Raw genomic sequence first — 23,801 nt, 5'->3', positions numbered from 1 at the left:
CTATATCAGAAGACAACAAACTTCAAAGTATGCGAGGAACTACTTTTGCTGAGCATATTTTATGAATAATGATTTAAATTTTCAACTTTAAACATTAAAGGTTATTTTTAAAAAATGTTTTATTGATGTACTATAGTTGTAAGTAATATTGGGATTCATTGTTACATATTTGTACCTGCACACAATATAACAATATAATTTGGCCAATATCATTCCCCTGTATTTCCCCTTTTCTTCCTCTCCTCTTCTCCCTCATCCTGGTCCCTTTCCTCTGTTCTACTGATCTCCCTTCAATTTTCATGTAAATTCCCCTCCCATCTTTCTTTGTCTTCATTCTCTCTAAGCTCCACATATGATAGAAAACATGCAATCCTTGACTTGCAGAGTTTGTCTTATTTCACCTAATATAATGTCCTCAAGTTTTATCCATTTTCCTGAAAATGACATAATTTCAATCTTTTTCAATCTTTTTATGGCTGAATAAAACTTCATTGTATACATATACCACATTTTTTTATCCATTCATCCACTGACTGACACCTAGGATAGTTTCATAGTTTAACTATTAAGAATTGTGTTGCAATATCAAGGATATGCATGTATCATTATAGTATGATGACTTTAATTCTTCAGGATAAATATCAAGGAGTGGTATAGCTAAGTTATGTGATAGTTCTATTCCTAGTGTTTTGAGGACCCTCCATACTGATTTCCATAATGATAATGTTTAATAAAGATTTCCAATGAAAATATGCTTGTGGTATGTGAATGTTGCAAAATGATCAAGACTCTCAAAGGTTACACCTTAAATAATTGAACCATTTCATTTCCAATAGGCTATCACGAACAGGGTTTATCAATAATAATCATGATTGAGCTGTGCCAAAATTTTTTTTATAAATGATTTGGTTCATCAGACTTCACTATACTGAAAATATCCAATATCCATCATTCAGTTACTTTCTTTATTTTGGGAACTGATGAGATTTTAAAAATAACTCAAGAAAACAAATACCATGGCCATATCTAAGCACATGGCCCTGGGTGTTAAAAAATGAACTAAATATTCTTCCTTTCCTGATTGAGCTCAGAGTAATGTAGAGAAATCAAACATGGAAACAAATATTTTCGATTCTCTGTGCCAAGCAATTTGGTGAGGATATGAAGGAATGCTTCTTGAATGAATGAAAATAGAAAATAAGCAGACAAAAACCCTAAATCCGGGCTACATTCCAATGAATCTATAATGATCTGAAACACGAAATAAGCCATGCTTCCTCCCTGTCCTTCCCTTCTGCAGTGAACACTATGTGGTAGAGGTCAAGCTTCCAACTGCAATGTTTGAGTTGCTACCTGCACAGATTAAAGAAGGACAGTTACTCCGTGTGCATCCAGTACTTTTTAATGTTGGGATCAATGAACAACAAACTCTTGCTGAGAGGTAAGCTTCAGGTACAAGGTTGATTTCAGTTGTTCTTTTTTCCTTTTTAGGCTATGTGGGGAAATCCCACATGATTCTGCATATAGGATTTAGATATATTTATTGGTACCATTCTGCATTTTATTGATTCCAAGTTAATCGATATACCAAGGTAAAATATTCATATTCAAGGAAATATGGCCCAAATTTAAATTTAAATTTAAAAAATTGGGGTACACGTAGAGGCTAATAGCAAAGTAGTCACATGGATCAACTTTATTTTTTACACTTGCTAGTACAATGTGTGTATTAAATTTGAGAACTTTTTATGTTCATATATATATATATATTTACATTATAAATCCAGTTATATGTGTTAAAATTTTATGAACATAGTCTATTTTTTCCTTTTTTTATGTATTATTATAACTATAGTAGGATAATGTTAACATGTCTTAATAATGACTTCCTCAAATAGTAAAAGACTTTATGCAATTCCATGAGGCATTGTCAAAAAATACTTATTCTTTCTGATCAGAAAACTTAACTTCTTCACCTTACCTAATTTACATATAAAGATTATAGAAACTGTGGATAAAAGTTTATAAAACACAGGTGTAAAAAATTTTAGAGAAAGAAGTGATCATCTTGTTTAAGCCAGATGTGGTAGCTCACACTTGTAATCCGAGCATCTTGGGAAGCTGAAACAGGAGGAGCGAAAGTTCAAAGCCAGCCTCAGCAACTTAGCAAGGTCCTAAGCAACTCAGTGAGACCCTGTCTCTAGATAAAATACACACACACACAAAAAAGAGGGGTCTGGATGTGGCTCAGTTTTCCTCTTGTGTTCAATCCCTGATACAAAAAAAAAAAAAGAAGAAAGAAAAAGAAAAAGAAAAGAAAAGAAAGGCCTGGCTGGAGAAGTCTCTGACAGGTAAACTTTGGACAATCTGAGAGTTTTTGGTATTTAAAATGATTTCTTAACTCCCCATAAGTAACTGTTCTAAAGTGTGTGGCATATTACTTGCTATGACTTGTTAAATATATTTTAGATCTTCATTACTGTCTTTTACTAAACTAACATTTCTGCTATAATTGTAGTTCTCTTGAATTTCAATGATGCTTAACATGCCTCTTGTTAGCTATTATTTTCAGACTCTCTCTTTGCTTCTCCCTCTTACCCACAAGATGTTTCCTGGAAAACATAGGTTTTCATAATTTTCATTTGGCAGTTAACAAGTAGATGATGAAGCTTTGTATTTTATGTTTGATTTCAATCCATGTGGAAGCTGTTAGTCTCTTTTCTTACAGTACTTATATATCAAAATATAGTTGTATGCATAGTATTGTACATGAAGTTTTCTTTGATAATTAAACACTTTTTAAAATCAGTATAAAAGTTTGTATTGTGTGTGTGTGTGTGTGTGTGTGTATAATCTTTTTCCTCATATCAAATGATATTCCTGAACTTAACTCACACAACTTGGGACAAAAAGAATCAGTCTAATAAATAGTGTCTTTTTGATATAGCAAAAATTTTTTGGTACACTAGAGTATGGTATATTTGGGGTTTGAATTAACTCATAGACAAAGTAAAACTTAAAGATAAAAAAATTAATTGCTCAAACTTCAGGAGACTGGGAAATCTAAGAGCCAGGTCTCAGCTGCATTGGTCTCTGATGAGGGCAGATGTCTGATCACGTTCCCCTGTGTGCTCACATGGCCTCTTCTTTGTGTAGATAGTGCAGAGCTCTCTGGTGTCACTTCTTGTAATGTACAGGATCAGAGCCTACACCCATAACGCCCAACTCACTTACTCGGAGGGGGGCCCCATTACTAAATAAACAAAACTAGGGTTAGGGTTTCTGCACATGGATTTTACTAATCTTACTTCAATGAGGATGCTATGTTAAAAACACCAGTTCACTCTGGTATCTTTAAAAGTTAGAAAAGTGTATTTTCAGTCTGGAGAAACTCTTTTAATTTTCCTATGACTATATTCATGTTCTCCAAGTTCAATTCATACAGATATTAAACATTGGCTCTGCCAGGCACTGCCATGTCCAGCTATGGGACAGAGGGAGACAAGAAACGTGGGATGTGACACCTGTGCTGAATGAACTACAATACATTAAGGAGGATGAGTCAGCCAACACCACATTACATTTGACTTTCGCAATCATCAAAGATGCTGAAAGGACAGAAATAGCATAGGAAAGAAATGGGAGATGAGTCCACGTGGAAGATCCCTTGGAAAACAAGAGCTTTTCCCTGCTTTTTAGAATATGAATTAATCAAGCCAACAAGGAAGGTTAGACATTCTAGTCAGAGGAGGAAGAGCATGTGAACAGTCTCAGAGGTGTTAAGACAATGCTGAGAAGGGAGAAGGGTGTAACTATACTCCCATGAGTGTGTTTGATAGCTTTTGTGGAGAGTTCAGTCCTGAACAAAGGGACCAGACTTTGTCATTACAGGGAGAAGAGAAGCATTGAAGTTCAGTGAGCTGATAGGGTGATATTGATTCTTTCAGCATTTGGTTTATGTATAATGCAATGCCGGGTCCACAGCTGATACTGAGCAAATATTTATTGAATGAATGAATGATCTCGTCATGCTACATAATAGACAAAAAGGGAAGGAGGCTGGAGGTATATCACTGGAACATTTGGGAGGCTTGAGGAGAGTAATTAACTACCTAATATATAGTGACAGTGAAAAAAAAGGAAGAAAAAGCAGACGTGGTAAATATCAATAAATAGTGGGTAGGATGGGGGAACGAAAGGAAATCCAAAATGGTGCCTGGATTTTGAACTTCAGTTAAATGACAGGATATCGGGGATAGGTCTACAAACAGTCAATAAGAGGAAATGGATTCAGGTTTGGGTTATGTTGCACATGAAGTCAGTATAGGAGGGACACAACTCACACTGAGAATTCCAATCTAGAAATATGGATTGGGATGTAGATACGTACTGGGAGCCATTTATACAGCATCCTTTGGACTTTTGAACTTGGGAAATTGTCAAAGAGAAGACAGGGACACATGAGTAGAAAGGTTTATCTTAAAGAAGGACTAAAAGAACCCTGGTACAGAGAGGTTGGTCTTAAAATTTAGCAGGAAAAAAATATCTGTAAAAGTGAACTCCTCTCTGTGGGTATAGGGCTCTCCATGTTCCTCTGGCAGTTGACAGTGTACAAGACTGCATGCAGCACAGTGCCCTGTCCTGGTCTTCTGAAGCATTCCCAAGCTGCCATGGGTAATGAGGAAGATTGAATGGATTCAAAGAGAGAGAGGGAGGGAGGGAGGGAGGATTTTCTATGCATGCAGAGATGCAGCCCTGAAGAGGAGGTGCAGGGTAAGGAAAATTAACATTCACCGGATACTAGTTTTCTACATGCACAGGGGGTTATGTTTGCATATGGTGTTTAGTCAAAGTTCACAGGCGATGATGTGAGACTAGTTTGGTGTTGTCAGAGTGATTGGTGGAATCAGGGCGGTGGAGACTAGAATAGGCTTGAAATCAAATTTGTGAAATGTAGCTTAAAAAATGAGTTACTTTCTCTTAGGAAACTATTGTCATCTATTTATAAAGCAACGATTAAAAAAATGTTACTTTTTGGAGCTCTTCTACAATCCATAAGTACTTTATTTTTTCTACTTTTAGGTTTGGAGATGTCTCTTTGCAAGAAAGTATTAACCATGAAAATTTTGAACTTCTGAAAGAATATTACACAACATTTATGGAAAAGATGCCTCCTGATTGTAAGTACATGAGTTGTAGAAACAATAACAATAATTTATTGATTATAAATCTTCAGGAGAGGTCAGGCATCGAGGTCAGTGACTAAAGAAGCATAGGCTGGGAGTTGAGCGTGATTTTGAGATTATGAGAACCAAAAAGATTGATTGCCAAGGTGGCTGGGCTGACGCCTGCCTCATTACCTTGATTGCACTTTAGAATATGTCCCACAGCTCATGCAGGGACATTAACTTCAGTGCCATTGGAAAATGACAAAAATTTAAAGTTTAGAACTTAACATTAGAAACCTCTATTGAGCCTAATAAAAATTTTTGCATAATTCTTCACCATATAAAACACTTAAGTAAATCCTTAAGTCTCCAATTTGCAAGATAACGTCAGACATGTCACACACTGTATAAAGAGAAAATCAGAAAGAACACAAGTTACACAATGTAATGCCCAGTAACATAAAAGAAGGAGCCAATTTACTGAATATACTTATTGCAACATTTTACAGGAAGAACTTAAGGCATTCAAGCTTATAGAAATGTGTTTTACATTTTTTTTTTGGAAAAGATTTGGCCATTGTTTAATTCTGAAGCTCTTTTTCCTATACCATTAAGTACATAACACTTAAGTAGTCCAACATCAGACAATTAAGAATGTCTTTGAAGTTCATTTGCAAATAAGTATAAATATGCTGAGATATTGAGATATTCACAATGATAATAAACTAGATTTTAATAAAGTAGGGAATATTTTAAAATTTCAACCAAAAATTATAATTGAAATCTACCTGTCATCCAATCACAAGCCATTTGTTCACTGCCTTACAGTCTTATAATTACTTTGTGATAATATTAGGTGGCAGAATGTTAGGTCTTTTCATTAACCCAGTGAACTTTGAATCAGATTTCTTCAGTGGGCATATGCATGTCCATGTGCAAACAGAAAGTTTTACTTTTAGTTTTCATACTATAATTTTTATATTATTTTATTTTCCATCAAATTTTTTTGTCAAAATGAAATTAAGCAGGTAGAGGTTTTTTAGCAACCAGCACACTTTGAATTATAAATTTGTTAATTACCTGAAAAGTTACTATATTATGTATAAAACGCTTTTGCTTTGGTCATTAATTAAAAAAAAGAGTTGACCCTAACTTGGATGTTGGTGAGTCTTCAGTCTGTTTATAAGTTATTTGTAATTTGGAAGTAAATCTCAGAATTTTTATCAACTTGATTTCTGTTTATCTTGTTCTTAAAATGTATGTGTAGTTCCTGGATTAGCAATAGCAGCCTGACCTGGGGACCTGTCAGCAATGCAGACTCTCAGGCCCCACTGCAGATGTACTAAACTTACCCTGAACCCATATTTTAATAATATTTCCAAGTGGTTCCTGACCCACATTAATTCTCTTTTTTAGTTGTAGATGGGCACAATACCTTTATTCTACTCATTTTTAAGTGGTGCCGAGAATGGAACCCAGTTCCTCACATGTGCTAAGCAAGCGCTCTAGCACTGAGCCATAACTCCAGCCCCCTGATCCACATCAATTCTTGAGAGCCAGCAATGGTCATTGATATGTCATCCTCATTCAAAACCTATGTTAAAGTCCATGAACAACACTTGTACCACCTGTAAAAGAATCATGGAGAATATTGATGAAATATTGCCTGAGAGATGAAATACAAAATAATTCTATTTTCAATGTAAATTAAACTTCTCATAAAAATAAATATTAAAAGTTTAAAAAGATAAAACCTTATATATTAGCAATTAAATAGTTGTCCATTTGTATCAATGAGGAATTGTTTGCAGGACCTCCTGCAGATACAAAAATCTATGGATGCTGAAGTACTCTATAAAAATGGTGTAGTATTTGCATAAACCCTGGGTACATACTCCTGGATGCTTTAAATCCTCACTAGATTATTTATAAAAGCCATACAATCTAAATGCTATGCAAATAGTTGTTACGCCATGTTGCTTATAGGAAATAATGACACAGAAAATCTGTACATGGTCAAATACAGTTTGAGTCAGTTAGCAGTGTTTTAGTTTTCTGAATATGTTTGGTGGCTGATTGAATAAACAGATGTCCAACCTGTGGATGTGGAGCACTGACTGTATAATCAAGTGTTTTTAGAAACTTGAAAATTTACTCTTTGAATACAGGATGGCCTTTCGGGTCATACCAGTTCCATTTCATTATTTAGTCAGGAGTCTTAATATTACTGGATTTTCCTTTTTTGTTTCCTATATTTTTGAGACAAGGCTATCATAGATTCACGGCAGAATGGAGTTGTAGCATGACTGTGGTACATCTGAACCAGGGTGTCAACCCCATTTGTATAGTTATGCTGACACCTGGGGGCTAGGCCTGAGTTAGAAACATTGCAGGCCAAAGCATGATTTGAGTTGTACTCCATTTGAGGACAAAACCACAAAGCTTGTGAGTAGAGAAAGATTAGAGGTTAGGCCATTTGCTAAAAGGGAAGGAACTACTATACTGGGCCATATCCACAATCCATAAAGTTTATTGTTTTCTTTCACAGTAAAATCAATGGATAGTTTCTGTCGATATTTAAGATAGATTAATTCTCTTAATAAATCATTTTTCCTTATTAATCCATTATGAATGTGCTTTCCATTAATTTATCAACCTGTTTTCAAATGATTTATGCATGAAATAGTTGAATTCTATAAGACTTTGAGGAAAAACAATAATTTTTTCTCCAAAGACTTTTTTTTTAACCTTAAGGGATGCCCCTTACTTTTCTTATATCAAGACATAAAGATACATCCCATCCCAATATATTCACTCCCAAAAGGCTTTCATCTTTTTGCGCTTCTCTTTTTTTATTTGTTCTTTTTAGTTACATGTGAAAGCAGAGTCCATTTTGATGAAATTATACATGCATGGAAAATATTTATTGTAACTAGGGCCCCAGTCTTATGGATGTACATGATGGTGGGATTCACTGTGGTGTAGTCACCTGTGAATCTTTTATTCTTTTGTTCAGAAAAATTTTCAGGACTAAAATCATATTCTTCCCCAAATCTTCTCTATTGCCACCGGATAGAACTGCTGCTGCTGGCCCCTTTTCTGTGCTGTGAATTCTCCCTCACAATTTTTTTTTCTCTAGTGATGCTGCTTCCCAACAGCTGCCATCCCTGCACTGACTCTGAGGCACAGTGATCTCTGGGAGCTGCTTCCCCTCAGGCCCTACCTGTGGTATTCACTGGCCCCTTTGATCAACTGGGAAATTCCGTGGGGCCTGTATTTGTGCTTCTCCTATTTGCTCTGATCTTCCCATTGAGCTTGATGATCTGAGACATCTTTCAGACATCTTTCAAGCCCCTTTCTTGCCTCCCTAAAACATGAAGACATTTAATTTTGCATTATAAGTAAACTGAAAAGAAAAATAAAGCACTTCTATAAATCACCAGCACAAAAGGCTCCGTGTTTCGAGACGGTTATCGAATCTCACATATAATCCAGAGCTTTTGTAAAAGGAGCAGATTCAATGCTTCTTTCTCTCTGCTTTAAGGTTGGAAGGACCAACTGTCCATTGTTCACATCCAAACACTTTCTCTAATAGTAATGCCCTGTACCCAACACAGAGGGAGATTGGAATCATAATATCGGTTTATTAAAACTTGACCACTTAACTGACTCCTTTATTCAAACAAAAAGAATGGGTTGTGTAGCACTTTTGACTGCAAAGGAAAACCAGGCCGGGCTTTGTTTTTAGTTATTCTAAATTATTTCTATATTAATTGAAAATTCTTTATATGTATAGGATCTCCTCCATTATAGCAATAAGAATTCCACATGAAATGCTTTTTTAGAAAAAAATGAAAAACTTAGTTTGCAATGCAAGTGGGTAGAATGTTGTCATGTATTTCATTGTATGTATGTGATTTTTGCTGGAAGTCTCACATTAAATGGAGCAGGTACTGTTGAAGATCATATTATGTATAAAACTCTGCCAATCACTATGGATGATGAAGATGAATAGGCCTGTCCCCTAGTAGCACACAATTTAACGACTCAGTGTCATCAAAGAATAATCTGCATTAACTCTGAACCTCATTTCAGAAAAAATAGTTGCTATTTTAGAGTGTTGATCCTTTTTCTGAATAATTTGATTTTATTGTTTTTTGCTTCCATTGTTCAAAGAGTTTTACTTTATCCTTGATTGTTTCTGACATTCATGGTCTGGTTACGCATTGTCATAGCTTTCATTTCTGCACTAGGAAAAATAAAACATCCTGTACATTCATTCCATTTACAAAAATAGGAAAAGAGAATGCAAATTTAATAGTTTATGGATAATTAATTTTAGATGAATTAAACAGTTTTTTCCACAGTCTGCATAGAAAATGATAACAGACATTGTGAAAGGTAATATCTGTAACTACAAGAAAAGTAGGGCTATAGAGCCCGCAAAGAATGAAGGAATTATTTGACATTGAGGCCAAAAAGAAACTAAAATGAGAGGCATATAATCCAGGGAAAGATGAGCAAGAATATTAGATGTGTTGAAGACAAAGAATAAGGATTAAAGAGAAGCTATTGGATTTGGTTCCTATGAATGATTGATGACGTTTAATGGACTAGTTTTAATTAGCAGGCTTTTAAGAAGAGAACACATCTTGTACAAGTAGAGAGAGAGAGAGTAAAAGCCACACCTTAGGAAACTCACCACTGAATACCAAGAGAGAAATGAGAAAGTAGGCGGAAAGCAATGAAATGAAACAAAAGGGTTTTTGTTTTGGCTTTGATTCAGTTTTCCAAGAGGAGAGGTCAATGTTTGTTCAAAGATGGATGGAAATTTCATAGTGCTCTCTATGGGCTAAGAACCTACTCTTGGTGTTGCTGAGAGGTTCTGGAGAAGGTAGTAGTGGTGAGTCTCCTGTAAGTAGCCAGAAAGTTCCAAGAGAGTACAGAGGACTAGACCTCCCGTGTAAGGCAGAGACTGAATATAACCTGACAGGGATGAAAGTAGTCTTCTTGCTTCTATATAATGAAAATGGCCATGCCTGGCTGAGGCCCCATTAACACCTGAAAAATTCCGGCAAAGATCCACAGTTGCTCTGTGAAACTGGTGTTCTACACATCAAAGGTTTGAAAGGTTACAAAGGGGAGCTCGGAGTTGGTCTTCAAAACCCTGCTGGTCACCGCTGGTTCTCAGGTCTCGCAGCCCTTTGGTGAATTTAGAGGGAAAAGCCTTAGAAAAAGATTTTTTTTCACATATCCTTTGCCAGTTTAAAAAATCAGGTCAATCATGGTTTTCCTTGATAGCCTGTTAACTTCTTTTAACACAATTATTGAAATATACTTCTTAAATATAATTTGTAAAAAGCTGTGCATGCCTATTAAGAAGTCTGACATCTTTTACTGACCTAACACTTTGTTAGCGGAGTGTAATTTAGACTAAAATATTCTTAGCCTTTTGGACTTCTGTTCTTCTTTTCCTCCCTCCCTTCTTTTCTTCCAGTGCTAGGGACTGAACCCAGGGCCTTTCACATGCTAGGCCAGCACTCTACCACAGAGGGGTTCCCTCAGCCCCTCAGTTAGCATTTTCTATTTTTACTATTTCAATTTTTTCTTAACTCTCACTTTAAAAAATTGATACATGGAGTAAAGCTGGCTCAAGTCGGGATAAAATTAGAGAGATTTAATAAATGTTGGAATTCAAAATAAATGGAATTTATAAAAAGAAATGGTGCTCTATTGGGACAAGTAAACCTGCAAATAAGAGGATTTCACAGAAGCAGATGAAAAAGAAAAGCTTAACTATAAACACAGTATAGGACATAAAAAATTAGGTTAATTAGATCAAAGAATTGAACAACTCCCTGTAATATCTGATACTTTGTCATTTTGGACATTGCCATATATAACCATCAAAAAAGTAGCATATTTCTCAAACATGGGCCAGAACTCTCTAGTAAATGAAGATAATTTTCCAGAACAAGTGTGTGATGATATTTTCTTGAATTAAAATATTATTTTTGTGTCCAAAAGGAATGGAAAGAACAGCTGCCAAGGGATTATTTGGAACTGTTCTTGGTATAAAATAAACTTACAAATTGATGCACATGAGAGTATTGCTAGAAAACCAGCTACAATATTAATAACACATATTTTGCTCCAAAATAAAAAACCTCAATACTAGGTCTTGGCAGACTTTGTTAGCAAACTGTACTATTGGACTCACCATCCTGTCTAATGCCATAGTCACTATCATGTGCCAATGAGTACTCTGTACTACACATGGATAAGAGCACTGAAGAGGAAAGTGTAAATCAGCTCCTGTGGTTGGTACACTTATCAGAGAGGTGCTTCAACATTTGCTCTGACAATGACGATTAAGGCTATTTAAGTGGATGATGCCTTCATTTAGTGATCATTCTGTGAGCTCTATCACAGACTAGGAAATACATGATGAAATCAACTCTGACAGCACCAGCTACATGTGCCTCATAGACGGGCAACACTCCACAAGCCAAAAGGGCACACGTGAATACCAGGCTGTTAATGGCACCCATCTTTATACTTTGTACATGTGCATTCTCTCTCTCTCTCTCTCTCTCTCTCTCTCTCTCTCTCTCTCTCTCACACACACACACACACACACACACNTCTCTCTCTCTCTCTCTCTCTCTCTCTCTCTCTCTCTCTCTCTCTCTCTCTCTCTCACACACACACACACACACACACACATATGAAGCAACTCAGATGGAATGATATTTTCATTCAATGTGAAATTACCTTGATTTAATATGTCATGCTAAATTAAAGTGTCTAAGTTTCCTAAGCACCAAGAATAATCTGAATAGTACAGAGTTCTAATATTTCTAAAAAACTGGAAGATAAAAGATAGAAAAAGATGTGGAGGCTAACTCACAATAAGCAGGGGTGGGGAGAGAAGACTAGAAGTTCATTGTTACAGACAAAGGGGAATGAAGGAAAGGGAGGGTGCATGGGAATAGAAAAGACAGTAGAATGAATCCAACATAACTTTTCTGTTTATGTATGAATACACAACCAGTGTAACTTCACATCATGTACAACTGCAAGAATGGGAAGTTATACTCCATGTATGGATGGTATGTCAAAATACATTCTACTGTCACATATAACTAAAAATAACAAATAAAAATTATTTAAAAAAATATAAAGTTAGCCTGTAAATGACCCACTAAGGCTCAGCAAAAGAATACAGAATGAAATAAATGTGAAAATTTAAAAAAAGATATTAGGATTTTCTGAAGTTAACATGAGTATCCTTTCAACACCTATTATACATTGATTATCATATAACTAATTTACATTAATAAATTTAAAGGCATTTCAACTTTGATTCTATGTAGACATCCAAATATACAAAAGAAAAATCTAGTTAGTCATCCAAATATTTTGCTTATTTTGTTTCAAGCATATGTATATTTGGAAACATTCAGATGGCAGAGGAAATTTTCACATATTAGCCATATGTTTGGCATTGCATAGATACACAAAAATGTTAAAAGGAACTGGCAGTATAAGGGAGATTTATATATCTATTTCTGCACAGATAAAATTACATGATATCCATCTATGCATTGATTAAGAGATCATATAACCTTTAGGGCAACCTCAAGTTGAAGAACCTCAAAGTTGAAACTGTCCAAAAGAGGGCAGATGAAAATAGAATTGGGCTTTTGCCAGGACCCGCCAACATGGGCCGTGTTTGCACCAAAACTGTGAAGAAGGCTGCCCGGGTTATCATTGAGAAGTACTACACGCGCCTGGGCAACTACTTTCATACCAACAAGGGCGTGTGCGAGGAGATCGCCATTATTCCCAGCAAGAAGCTCCGCAACAAGATCGCAGGCTATGTCACACATCTGATGAAGCGGATACAGAGAGGCCCTGTGAGAGGTATCTCCATCAAGCTGCAGGAAGAGGAGAGAGAAAGGAGAGACAATTATGTTCCTGAGGTCTCTGCCCTGGATCAGGAGATTATTGAAGTAGATCCTGACACTAAGGAAATGCTGAAGCTTGTGGACTTTGGCAGTCTCTCCAACTTGCAGGTCACTCAGCCTACCGTGGGGATGAATTTCAAAACACCACGTGGAGCTGTTTGAATCTTTCTGCTATGCTGTAATATTTTCAATAAACCTGGGAAAACAAAAAAAAAATAGAATTGGAAGATTTCTAGGTGTCTCCATCTTTTCTACACCAATTTTTCTTCTAAATCTATTCCAGTCAGCCTTCTTTTCTCATAACTCCTCTGAAATGTTTTTTTGGAAGGGATTTGAACACTGTTAGACCTAATGCCTGGTTCTTTGTCCTTGTCTTACTTGATCTAGTCGTGGGTTCAGCATGGTTATTTATTCCCTCTCTTATCATCACACATTTCTGTGATATCTCTTCTCTGCTCCCTTGTTGAACATGGCCTCACTACCTTGAATACATCTATAAACCATTGACCTTCATGTCTTCATTTCTGGCCCATCTATCTTCTCTGAACTCATGTTCTGATCAATGCCTTAAACTTGGTTCCTGCTGTCATATATACCTAATTAAAACTTTTTAAATTGGAGTTACTCTTGATTCTTCTCTCTCTTTGAACTCTTACCCTTCTTCTAGTCCATTGGAACATCTCATTGGCAGTACTTTCAAAATATATGAAGAAATAGAGTGAATTTACTTTTATGTATAAATCAATAAAGCCTCCTCTATTGCTGCCATCCTGCATAAACCATTCTAATATCTCTTCAAGATTATAACAAGAGCTTCCTTGAGTTCTCTGTCTTTTCTCTCTCAGTCCTTGTTTATTTATCATAGCAGCCAATGTGATCCTTTAAAAATGGTACTTGTTGACTTTATAGCTGAACTTCCAAAAGCATCATCTGGCACATGGTACCTACTTCATAAATAGTTGGTGAATGCATGAGTGAGTGGCGTAAACTGGGTCATTTAGGTATGTTTTCAAAGAATCAGAGAAAAATAGAAAGCTACTGGATCTTGGAATTCAACTTAGTTTATGTTAAAAGTCATTATTCCTGTTAATAATTGTTGAGTGATAAAAGGATCCTCTAGTAAAATTACTTTGGAATTCACATGACCACATTGAATGTTCAGGGAAGATCTATAGCATGGATAGAAAACTTTATGTAAAGGCACAGAAAATAAATACTTAGGTTTGTGGGTCATGCAATCTCTGTCATTAGTTCTCAAATCTGATATTATGGTGCAAAATAAGCCATAGACAATATGTATGCCATGGACATGGCTGAATTTCAATAAAACTGTGTTTACAAAGGCAGAGGAAATAGTTGGGCTTAGTCTGCAGGCCATAGTTTTCTGACCCTAGTTTGTAGTTTCTAAACCTATTTAATTTTGTGTAAAAGAGTATTCTTGACATTATAGAACCATTAAAAATTATATAAGACATCCATTAGCATTTGGCTAAATAAGTGCCCCTCAGGACATAATTAAAGAAATACTGATCTGGTCCAGCCGTATCATTTATTACGAGGGACTTGGGGATGCAGCATAGATTTTGTTAAGTACATGCACTGAGCTAGTGGGACAACAGAGACTAAATTCCATGTATAATGACTCCCAGTTGACCATTTTTTTTCAGTTTTATACCAATGCTTTCTAGCAGCTTCTGACAGCAATGAACTTAAAAGTATATTACCTGAATTTATAGATTCCTTGATTTCTAAATTAGCTGAATTTATAATTTATGATTTTAAAACTGAACATTTCACTGAATAACACCATGTTTTTATTTTCTGATTTTAATTTTTATATATTTCAAACTATGAATTCATTTTCAGCTTGTTGCAAAAGAAACTTGGGTACACTTACTTCTTGGAAGTTTTTTTTTCCTTAATTGGTGTGTTATAATTTTACATAAAACATAAAGGTGGAATTCATTGTGATATGTTCACACATGCAGAAAACATAATTTGTTCAATTTCCTTTAATTCTTAAAGTTTTAATGCCCTTTTCCTGGCAGCAAAAAAAAAACAGAGACTTTTCTTTTTATCTGCTATCCCTTGAAGTAGTTTTGTAAATAAATGTGATAGAAGACATTGTTCAATCTTAATTTTCTCAATGTACATGAAACTGTAAACAGACACTCTCAGTGTTCAGTAACTTGGAGACTGGATTGAAGAATGAAGTACAGGTAGCGCTGCCATAAACAAGATGGGACACACATACACATATACAAACGGCCAACTGCTTGGCCACATGCACATTGATCAATGCAACTTCTGCATTCCCTGGTGGTCCTGGTGGTTTAAATCCCTCCGTCTTTTGGTTAGCCTCATTCTACTCTATAGCATGTGCAGATATAGACTTGGATGCCTAGCTTTTTCAGCCATCCTACCGTTTTCTTCTTTTTTACTGAAACTCTTTAAAATGTCAAAGCCTTACATTCCAGATTCCACCACTCATCAAAGACTGGCTGGTCTCCCTGTAGACCACTCTCATAAGTCACCACATATAAATGGTATAAAATCAAAAGGCATGAATTCAGTTGAAAGCTCACTTATGTGAGACATTTGATGTTTTCAATGCCCGCATTTCATTGTCAGCCAAATGAGAATAATTAATATGATACACCTTGTACTTCAAAGTACATTCTTCCATTATCTCACCAGGGAAAGGAAGTTAGGATTTCCATTGTCAGTTTCTGTGACAGAAGGATGTCATGCTACACTAATGATTGTTAAAGAGATGGATAAGACAAGGACTGTGGTGCACTTTGAGTTTCTCCTGTATACACACCAACCAACCTATGCGTCCAGTTAAATTTGATTGTGAAGTCTTTTTCTGTGGTTTGAACCAGTTAGCATCTCTTTTCTATTCAGTGACCTCTTTGCTGCTCTATCTATTCTCTTTCACATTTATATTAACTTTACTAATTTTTTTGAGTAATCACTAATTATCTTATTATTGTTCCCCAAAAAATGTGTTTTTCCCCTTTTGGGAACATCCCTAGAGATGAGCTCCTGAAAATATCACCAGTAGGATTCATTCTTTGATCCTGCAGTGACAAGCAGGACACAAAAAATCTTAGTACTCTCCATCCCCTTTGGATATGAATATCTGAATTTGTCCTGAATTAATTCCAGTTCTTCAGTGACTCAGATTCATTATGATATCATACCAAATAAACAGACCAACAATTAAAAGTGACAAAAAACTGATTCCAACCTTTAATGAAACTTCAAAAAGCAGACATCTAGCAACTTCTCACCTTTTAAGTCCTTTTTTCTGACTTTCATTCACTCGGCTGTTTAGCCTACCACTCTAAAAAATAGTCAGTCTTCATTTACCATTTTACTTCTTCATAATCACACAGCAAAACCTTTTCTTTCTGGTCCCTCTTTCTATCCACCTTTCGTGGTTCTCACTTCTATATCACAAAACTCCAGGGGAAAAAAATGAACTCTTCTGGGAAGTCAGATAAAGAGGAGAATTGAAAGCTGTCTTCATCAGATGCAGCAGAGAAGAGCAGTCTAAGAACACTCATGGAAGAACAATTGTGTTGCCATTGATAAACTGCCACTGGGCAAATGTCCCTGACCAACTGCCAAACAAGAGGCCGCTTCAAGTCAAAAGAGTGGAATAAAATGTAGGCCTCATATCCTCCTTACCTCTTTCCTTTCCATTGTGGAACCTTCAGACGCAGCTTTTTTCCATCACTCTCTCTCTATCTGACCTCACCATGTCATCTCCGATGCTCCAGGAGTTGCTTTATTGGCCGGCCTCCCAGTAGACCAGTCTTGTAAGTCAGCACATATAAATGGCATGAGATCAAGTCGTGGTTTCAGTTGAAAGCTGAATATTAGGGAATCCTCAAGCTCTTATTCTTAATTGCGTCCAGGGCCCTGAAGAGACCATCAGCCATCTCTTTTTCTGGGCTGTCTTTCCTGCAGTTGGGGAGTCAGTTCGGGGCATGGAAGAGGTGAGCCCCTTCCCTTTCTGACAAGGCTTTTTGTGCATCTGCCTCTCTGGGCTGCATTTGAACTCGGTCTGTTTCTCCAGCAGCCCAGCCCTTACCCATGGTGGAGAGGTACAGCATGGAATCACATCCAAAGTCACATTCCTTGTCTGCCTAAGAATCCCTCTTTCAGATTTTCATGTATGCTCAACCAATGGGCATTTTTGCTGCTGCTATCATGGCTTTACAATGCAGGGACTTGGAAGGTGGCCAGGGAGAAAAGATGATGATCACCCAGGTCTCTTCAGCACCAGGATCTCAGTCCCTTGTGTGCAGCCTAAAGTAGTTGTCCATGCAGTTCAACCTGACTCCCAAGAAGACTGAATTGGGCTTTCATTCAGAGCCTCTCCTACTCAAGAATTATTTTGCCCACTCAGCTCTCTTGCCTGCACATTAACCTGTAGCTAGAGGAGAAGAGAATTTAGGTAGGTGTTAAAGAGTCTCAACTGACCATTTCCCAACTCTTTGACATGACTTTTAAATTGGAAATTCTGAAACCAAATCATGAATGATATTTTTAAAAATAAAATACTGAAAGTAGGAAAAAAGATTAATATGCTAATTTGTTTTCTTCTTCCTACTCATCACAAGCCCTGCTCCCCTGTGCTATATCAGGCAAGGGGATTTTAAAGAATTTTTAGAATGATGTTTTGAAATCATTTTAACAATTATTTTTCCAGTTTGTTTTATATGTTGTTAGCAGTAATTAACCTTGAAATACACTTAAAAGGAAATGCCGAAAGTGTAGCTCAAAAAACGTCAGCTCTGATCAGATTGGTATTTTGATATTTGATTTCTTATATTGACTTTTTTCATAAATTGGAAATTGGTAATATAATTTAAATAAACATGGTTTTAGGAAGCATTTTTAACATATTTTTATATTTTTCAACATTTTATAACCTCCCAGAGAACATAATTTATGATTTTAAGATGTAAATACAAATGATTATAATTTTAAGATATGAATCTTCTCCAAAAGAACAATTTATAATCTTAAGATGTAAAATTGGCTTTTGCCAATTGTATTTGTCTGTTTGCTAGGACAATTAACTATGATTGTTTCAGAGTAAAAGAGACCATACTTCAGAGTATAATACTAACCAACGTGAACTCTGAAAGCATTGTCCCCAATAGAAATACAGGCCCTTCTAAGTTGTTTTGATTGTGTGGTTCTAGTTACTTACTGCCAATGCACATACTCTCCCAAGTATACTTATATAAAGTTAGAATCATTTTATTTATTCTCACAGTTTCTTTGGGCTAGTAGTCAAACACTGAAAGCAGGGATGTTTTGTCTGCTTCGTGACATCTGTGACTTGGCAGCCACCTGAAAGGCTGGGAACTCTAGTCATCCAGAGGTTTATTTTGTGTTTTTTTGGTACTGGGGATTGAACTCAGGGGCACTCAACCACTGAGCCACATCCTCGGCCTATTTTATTTTATTTAGAGACAGAGTCTCACTGGGTTGCTTAGCACCTCCCCATTGCTGAGACTGGCTTTGAACTTGCGATCCTCCTGTCTCAGCCTTCCACGCTTCTGGGATTACAGGTGTGCGCCACCACATTAGGCATCACCTAGAGGTTTCTAGAATCACATTCTGGCACCTGGGATAGCTGGCCTTAGAGACTAGGTTCTGCTGTGACTGGAGAATGTCAGTGGGACCCTTCATATGCTTGGGCCTCTCCTGGCAATGTGGATGAGTTCTCCCAGGGAATGTCTCAAAAGAAGAAATAGAGATGGGTAAATTCCAAGAGAATAATCAGGTAGGAGCTTGAACAGTCACTTGTGACCTGGACATAGAAGTTAGATAGCATCATGTCTGCTATACTGTATTGGTCAACACTGTCCCAAGCCTATCCAGATTCAAAGTGAGTGGCCATAGACTTCACCTCTCAGTAGAAGGAATCACAGTTTTAAAACCTTCTTCGGAGATCATCATCACGATTGATTTGTTGCTTCCCAGAAATAATCTTCTGGGTCTTTTTTCTTACTGTAAATAAAAAGTACTCATTTGTAGTATGGCTCATCTATGTTAAAAGTGCATACATAGCCATTTATTTACTTTAGTATGCTTTGGTTTGCAAGTGAGAGCAACCCTGACTCAAACTGTTTTGAACAATAAATTCATTAATTGATATAGCTGATGATTCCAGGGGTAAAGCAGATTTTGAGACAGGGCTGGCTCAGGACTAGTGGGAGATACTCTTTCCCCTATTTCATCACTGTGATTCTCTTTGTGTATCTCCTCATAACTGAAGATGACTGTCCTGAGCTACCTCACTGCTCAACCAAAAAGATAAAGAGGTCTTTATCCTCCTGGTGAGCTTCACTGGGCTGGAAGAGCATAGGTCACTTGTGTACCCTTAAAATAATCAATGAGGTCAGGATTACATTCAGCTTGGCATAGATCATGCCCATTCCCGAACCTGTGTTGATTTCAAGGGGTCTGCATTATACTGGTTAATCAGAGTGAAGGTGTGTCTGATCCCATGTAAATTGGTGTCTGCTTTACTCAGTAGAAAATGAGAGGATGTGTGCTGGAAAGCCATCTGTGATTTCCATTTCAAGTTCAAACACCCTCTGGCAGCTGGAATTCATTTGACCACAAGAGAATGAAGCGACTGTCAGGTTATTGTTAGCATCACAGCTCTATCAGCCGAGAAGTCGTCATCACCTTCCCATTCACTTGCCAGGACCCTGCCTTTGATACAAATCAGTGGCATATCCAGAGCATTTGTTGAGGAAATTCTGTTTGACAAAACCCAGAAAAAGTAGTTACAAAAATGTGGCTCGACATGGCTCTTCTGTTCCACTGGAGAGTAGTAGGACAGACACTGGGTTTGTGAATGCTCATGAGGAGCAGCTGTGCCCATAAGGGTGCGAGGAGAATACTTCCTGCCTTGAATAGATGCTGACTTTTCCCGTCTGAGGCTCTGAACTCTTTCTTCAGAACAATTAATCTTTCCCTCTGTTTTCTAGGGTTGACACAGAATTTAATCATGTAGCCTCTTCTACCATAACTTGTATTAATTGTTTTCCACTTCAAGTCGATGAAGCATGACAGGGTGACTGTCCTCATTTTGCAGTTGAGGAAATAGGGACAAAGGGTTAAGCAACTTGCCCAAGACCACACATCAAAGAAAGAGTGGAATTGACATTAGAAATGATTTTCTTGGAATTTTGTCTCAGTGCTTTCTTTTAAAAGAATTATGGAGATTTCTAACAAAAAAAAGGACAAATAATGAATAACAATCACTTGGGAATCTGTTACTCAGCTTTGGAATTTTTGTAAGAGATGAATATTTATTTAGATAGAGTGAAATCTCCTTTTGTACCATCCTCTCGCCCAGGTTCCCACCACTAACTCTCACCTCCTCTGAGAAAATCAATGCTTTGCATTCAGTGTTGTACTCTTCATATGTGACCATAAGAATAGGATGCATTTTTATATATACCTATATTATTGCTGCTCTCTTGCATGACTGCTAAAATTTTTTCTTATTTTTTTCTCAGCGTAGTTTTTATGATATTTCCATGGAGATAAATGTGGCATCTGCTTAATCATTTTACCTATTGCAATATAGACTATTATACTGAATAAATACAAAACAATTTATCCATTCTCTTTATGAATATTTGCATGGGTTTTTTTCACTGTTTAGTATTATAAACAGTAATGCAGAGAACATTCTTGTGGCTTTCCCTTAGACTGCTTTCTTAAGTACCATTTGAAAGGAAAGAAAATATTCCCATGCAGATGTATACAGAGACTAATTTTACTGTCTAAATTCAGTGTCAAAATAATGCAGGAGTGAGTAGCAGAAGTAAAATCTATTGTGTATATTTGTATTTGAGAAGACATAGTAGAAGACTAAAATCAATATAAGTTCTATATATATTATGATTTTAGTTGATATTATTAGAATCTATTATTACATCTTGAAACTTTACCTGTGAGTAAACTGATCATTACTAGTGAATTATTAATGATACTCCTTTCCAGAACCAGACTTGAATTTCTGCCTCTTAGAATTTTTTTTTTTTTTTTTGTACCAGAGATTGGATCCAGGGGTGTTTATTTATGGAACCACATACCCAGTCCTTTATATGTTTTATTTTGAGACAGAGTCTTTCTTTGGCCCTTGCTAAGTTACTGCAGCTGGCTTTGAATTTGGGCTCTTCCTGCCTCAGCCTCTCAAGCTGCTAGTATTACCGGCATATGCTGTCATGCCCAGCTGCCTCTCAGGGTTTTTATCAGTTTGAAAGTGTTGGCCCCAGTCCAAGTATTGGATTGACAGGGATGTGCTTTTCATTATAGAAAAAAAAATCGAGAGCTAGGCATGTGGCTTGATGGTAGAGCACGAGCCTAGCAAATGCAAGACTCTAGATTTGCATTCACTACCCTCAAAAGCACCATACACACACACAAAAAAAAAAAAAAAAAGAACAAGAAAAACCATCTAAGACACTATGGGATAGAATTGGACAAAAGAATGATTTATGTATAGGAATTATATAGTCTCTTTTTAAATGGCTTTATTAAAAAAGACCCTCATCATTATAATACATGTATGAAGATGTGAATTTGGTGTCAATATACCTTATATACAAACCAGAGATATGATAAATTGTGGTATAAAGGTGTATTAAGAATTGTAATGCAAAAAAAAAATAAGGAGCTCATATATAATGGCATAATTTGGCTTGAACATACTTTATATACAGTTACGAAAAATTGTGCTGTGAATGGATAATTATGATTGTAATGCGTTCCACTATTGTCATGTATGTAAGAAATAAAAAAAAATCCATGTGAACAATGAAACTAAATGGTTTTTATGAAGAAACTTCCCTATTATCTTAATACTAGATCTGTTTTTAGCACCTCTAATCGTGAAAACACCAGTTGAGATTTGGAAGAAAATTACTGGCGTCAGAGCGGGTAGATTAGGCTTGACTCTTCCTTTGACTATGAACTTTGTGGGGAAAAAAGTCACTTAACTATATAGTATTAGTTTCACTTTACTATAGCAAAACATCTGAACAAATTCACTTATAAAGGTCATTTTTTTGTCTATTTGTGTTTTGCATGATGACTGGGCCCCATTGCTTTGGGCCTGTGAGAAGGTGGTGCTTTCCCAGCAAGAGTGCATGGTGGTAAAAAGCACTGACATCATTCCAGGAAGAGAAAGAGGTCAGGGTCCCACCAGCCCTTTGAGGGCATGCCCCCAGTGACCTAAGGACCTCCCATACTGTTGGGCTGAAAATGGAATGGGAGCAACTAAACTAATCACCATAATCAAACTGTTTAATATATCTTTCCAAATACATATCCTTTTTATTTTATGTATAAATATTTATGATCTACCCTCTTAAAAATTTCAAGAATACAATAAAGTATTATTAATTATAATCAAGTTGTTATACATGAGAATACCAGAACTTATTCATCTTGCATTAAATTAGATGTCTTATTTTGTATTTAAAAAAAAAAAAGACACTTGAAAGCCATTTATGGGAGCTGACTTCAGAAAACATCTTAGGGGCCTCCCAGATATGGTTAAGTCACTATTTAAAACTTATCGGTTGCTCCCATTTTCTAGTTTGAATCTCAGATTCCCCAGCATAGCAGAACAGGCTCTTTGTGAATCCTGTCCCAGGACAACCATTCCAAGGATATTGTGAACTGCAGTACTGTAGGTACTGGGAACAGTACCTACAATTCTGACTCATGTCTCCGTACATTTGCTGATATTTTCCCCTTGGCCTCAAATGCTCCCAGAGCCCAAAAGCATTACCTTTGCTAGAAGCCCTTTGATACCCAAGTACTCAAGAAATTACCTGGCCTTTGCCTTGGACCACATATCCTTACTGGTTTGTGCCATACCTATGGTACATTTCCCTGCACTCAGTATTTTCTGAAATATCTGTCCTACCTTGTTAGATGGAGGAAATTTGGACACTACCTCCAACAACCTGAAGATGATTCCTGCTAATATGTAGACCAAAGTCTCTCTGCTATATTATCCACACAGCACCTACACACTTGCACACACATGCAATGTGACCTGAATAAATTCATTCAGTAATCTGACCAGTTTCTCCTTTCAACCATGTCAAGGACACTTTCTATGCCAGTGATATACCTGTACACAATTTTTAATTGCTGCTAAAAATTTTAATTTATGGATCACCCTAGGTTTGTTTTGGTTGCTGTTTATCAACAGTTAAAAAAAATTATGGTGGGTCTGACATCTTATTCCTCACATGCCATGAGTATAAATTTAAAAGCACTGCTGTTGTCCTTACCTTTGATTAGCTGAAGAATCCTGGTGTTATGGCTTAGATAGGAGGTGTCCCCAACAACTCATGTGTGAGACAATGCAAGTAAGTGTAGAGGTGAAATGATCAGATTATGAGATGCTTAATCTAATCAGTGTGCTGATCTTCTGAAGGAGATTAACTGGGTGGTAACTGTAGGCGAGTAGAGTATGCCTAGAGGAGATGGGTCCATGAAGGTGTGCCTTTAGAGTTTATATTTTGTCATTGGTGAGGAGAGCTAGCGCGCGCGCTCTCTCTCTCTCTCTCTCTCTCTCTCTCTCTCTCTCTCTCTCTCT

The 23,801-nt window shown here is 36.6% G+C and overlaps 2 protein-coding genes across 4 annotated transcripts in view; both read left to right on the top strand.

Moving 5' to 3' along the window:
• Inpp4b (inositol polyphosphate-4-phosphatase type II B) overlaps window positions 1-23,801 on the top strand; it is a 729,464-nt gene that overhangs the window by 654,291 nt on the left and 51,372 nt on the right. For all 3 annotated transcript variants that reach the window (XM_048813449.1, XM_048813450.1, XM_048813451.1), the window contains 2 exons: window positions 1,301-1,441; window positions 5,083-5,180. In XM_048813449.1, coding sequence (XP_048669406.1) covers window positions 1,301-1,441; window positions 5,083-5,180 — 239 coding nt within the window. The remainder of the gene's footprint in view (window positions 1-1,300; window positions 1,442-5,082; window positions 5,181-23,801) is intronic.
• On the top strand, window positions 12,856-13,343 carry LOC107141231 (40S ribosomal protein S17-like). Its single transcript, XM_048813452.1, has one exon. It carries the CDS (start codon window positions 12,893-12,895, stop codon window positions 13,298-13,300), a length of 408 nt encoding a protein of 135 aa, XP_048669409.1. The 5' UTR covers window positions 12,856-12,892; the 3' UTR covers window positions 13,301-13,343.

This window comes from Marmota marmota, unplaced genomic scaffold (assembly GCF_001458135.2).
Source record: "Marmota marmota marmota unplaced genomic scaffold, marMar, whole genome shotgun sequence".
Lineage (NCBI taxonomy): Eukaryota > Metazoa > Chordata > Mammalia > Rodentia > Sciuridae > Marmota > Marmota marmota.
The sequence above is the reverse complement of the archived record's forward strand: the minus strand, read 5'-3'. Positions and strand labels throughout refer to the sequence as shown.

Bases quoted from the DNA above. Each gene is read 5' to 3' on its own strand.
- LOC107141231 (XM_048813452.1), top strand. From the start codon at position 12,893: ATGGGCCGTGTTTGCACCAAAACTGTGAAGAAGGCTGCCCGGGTTATC.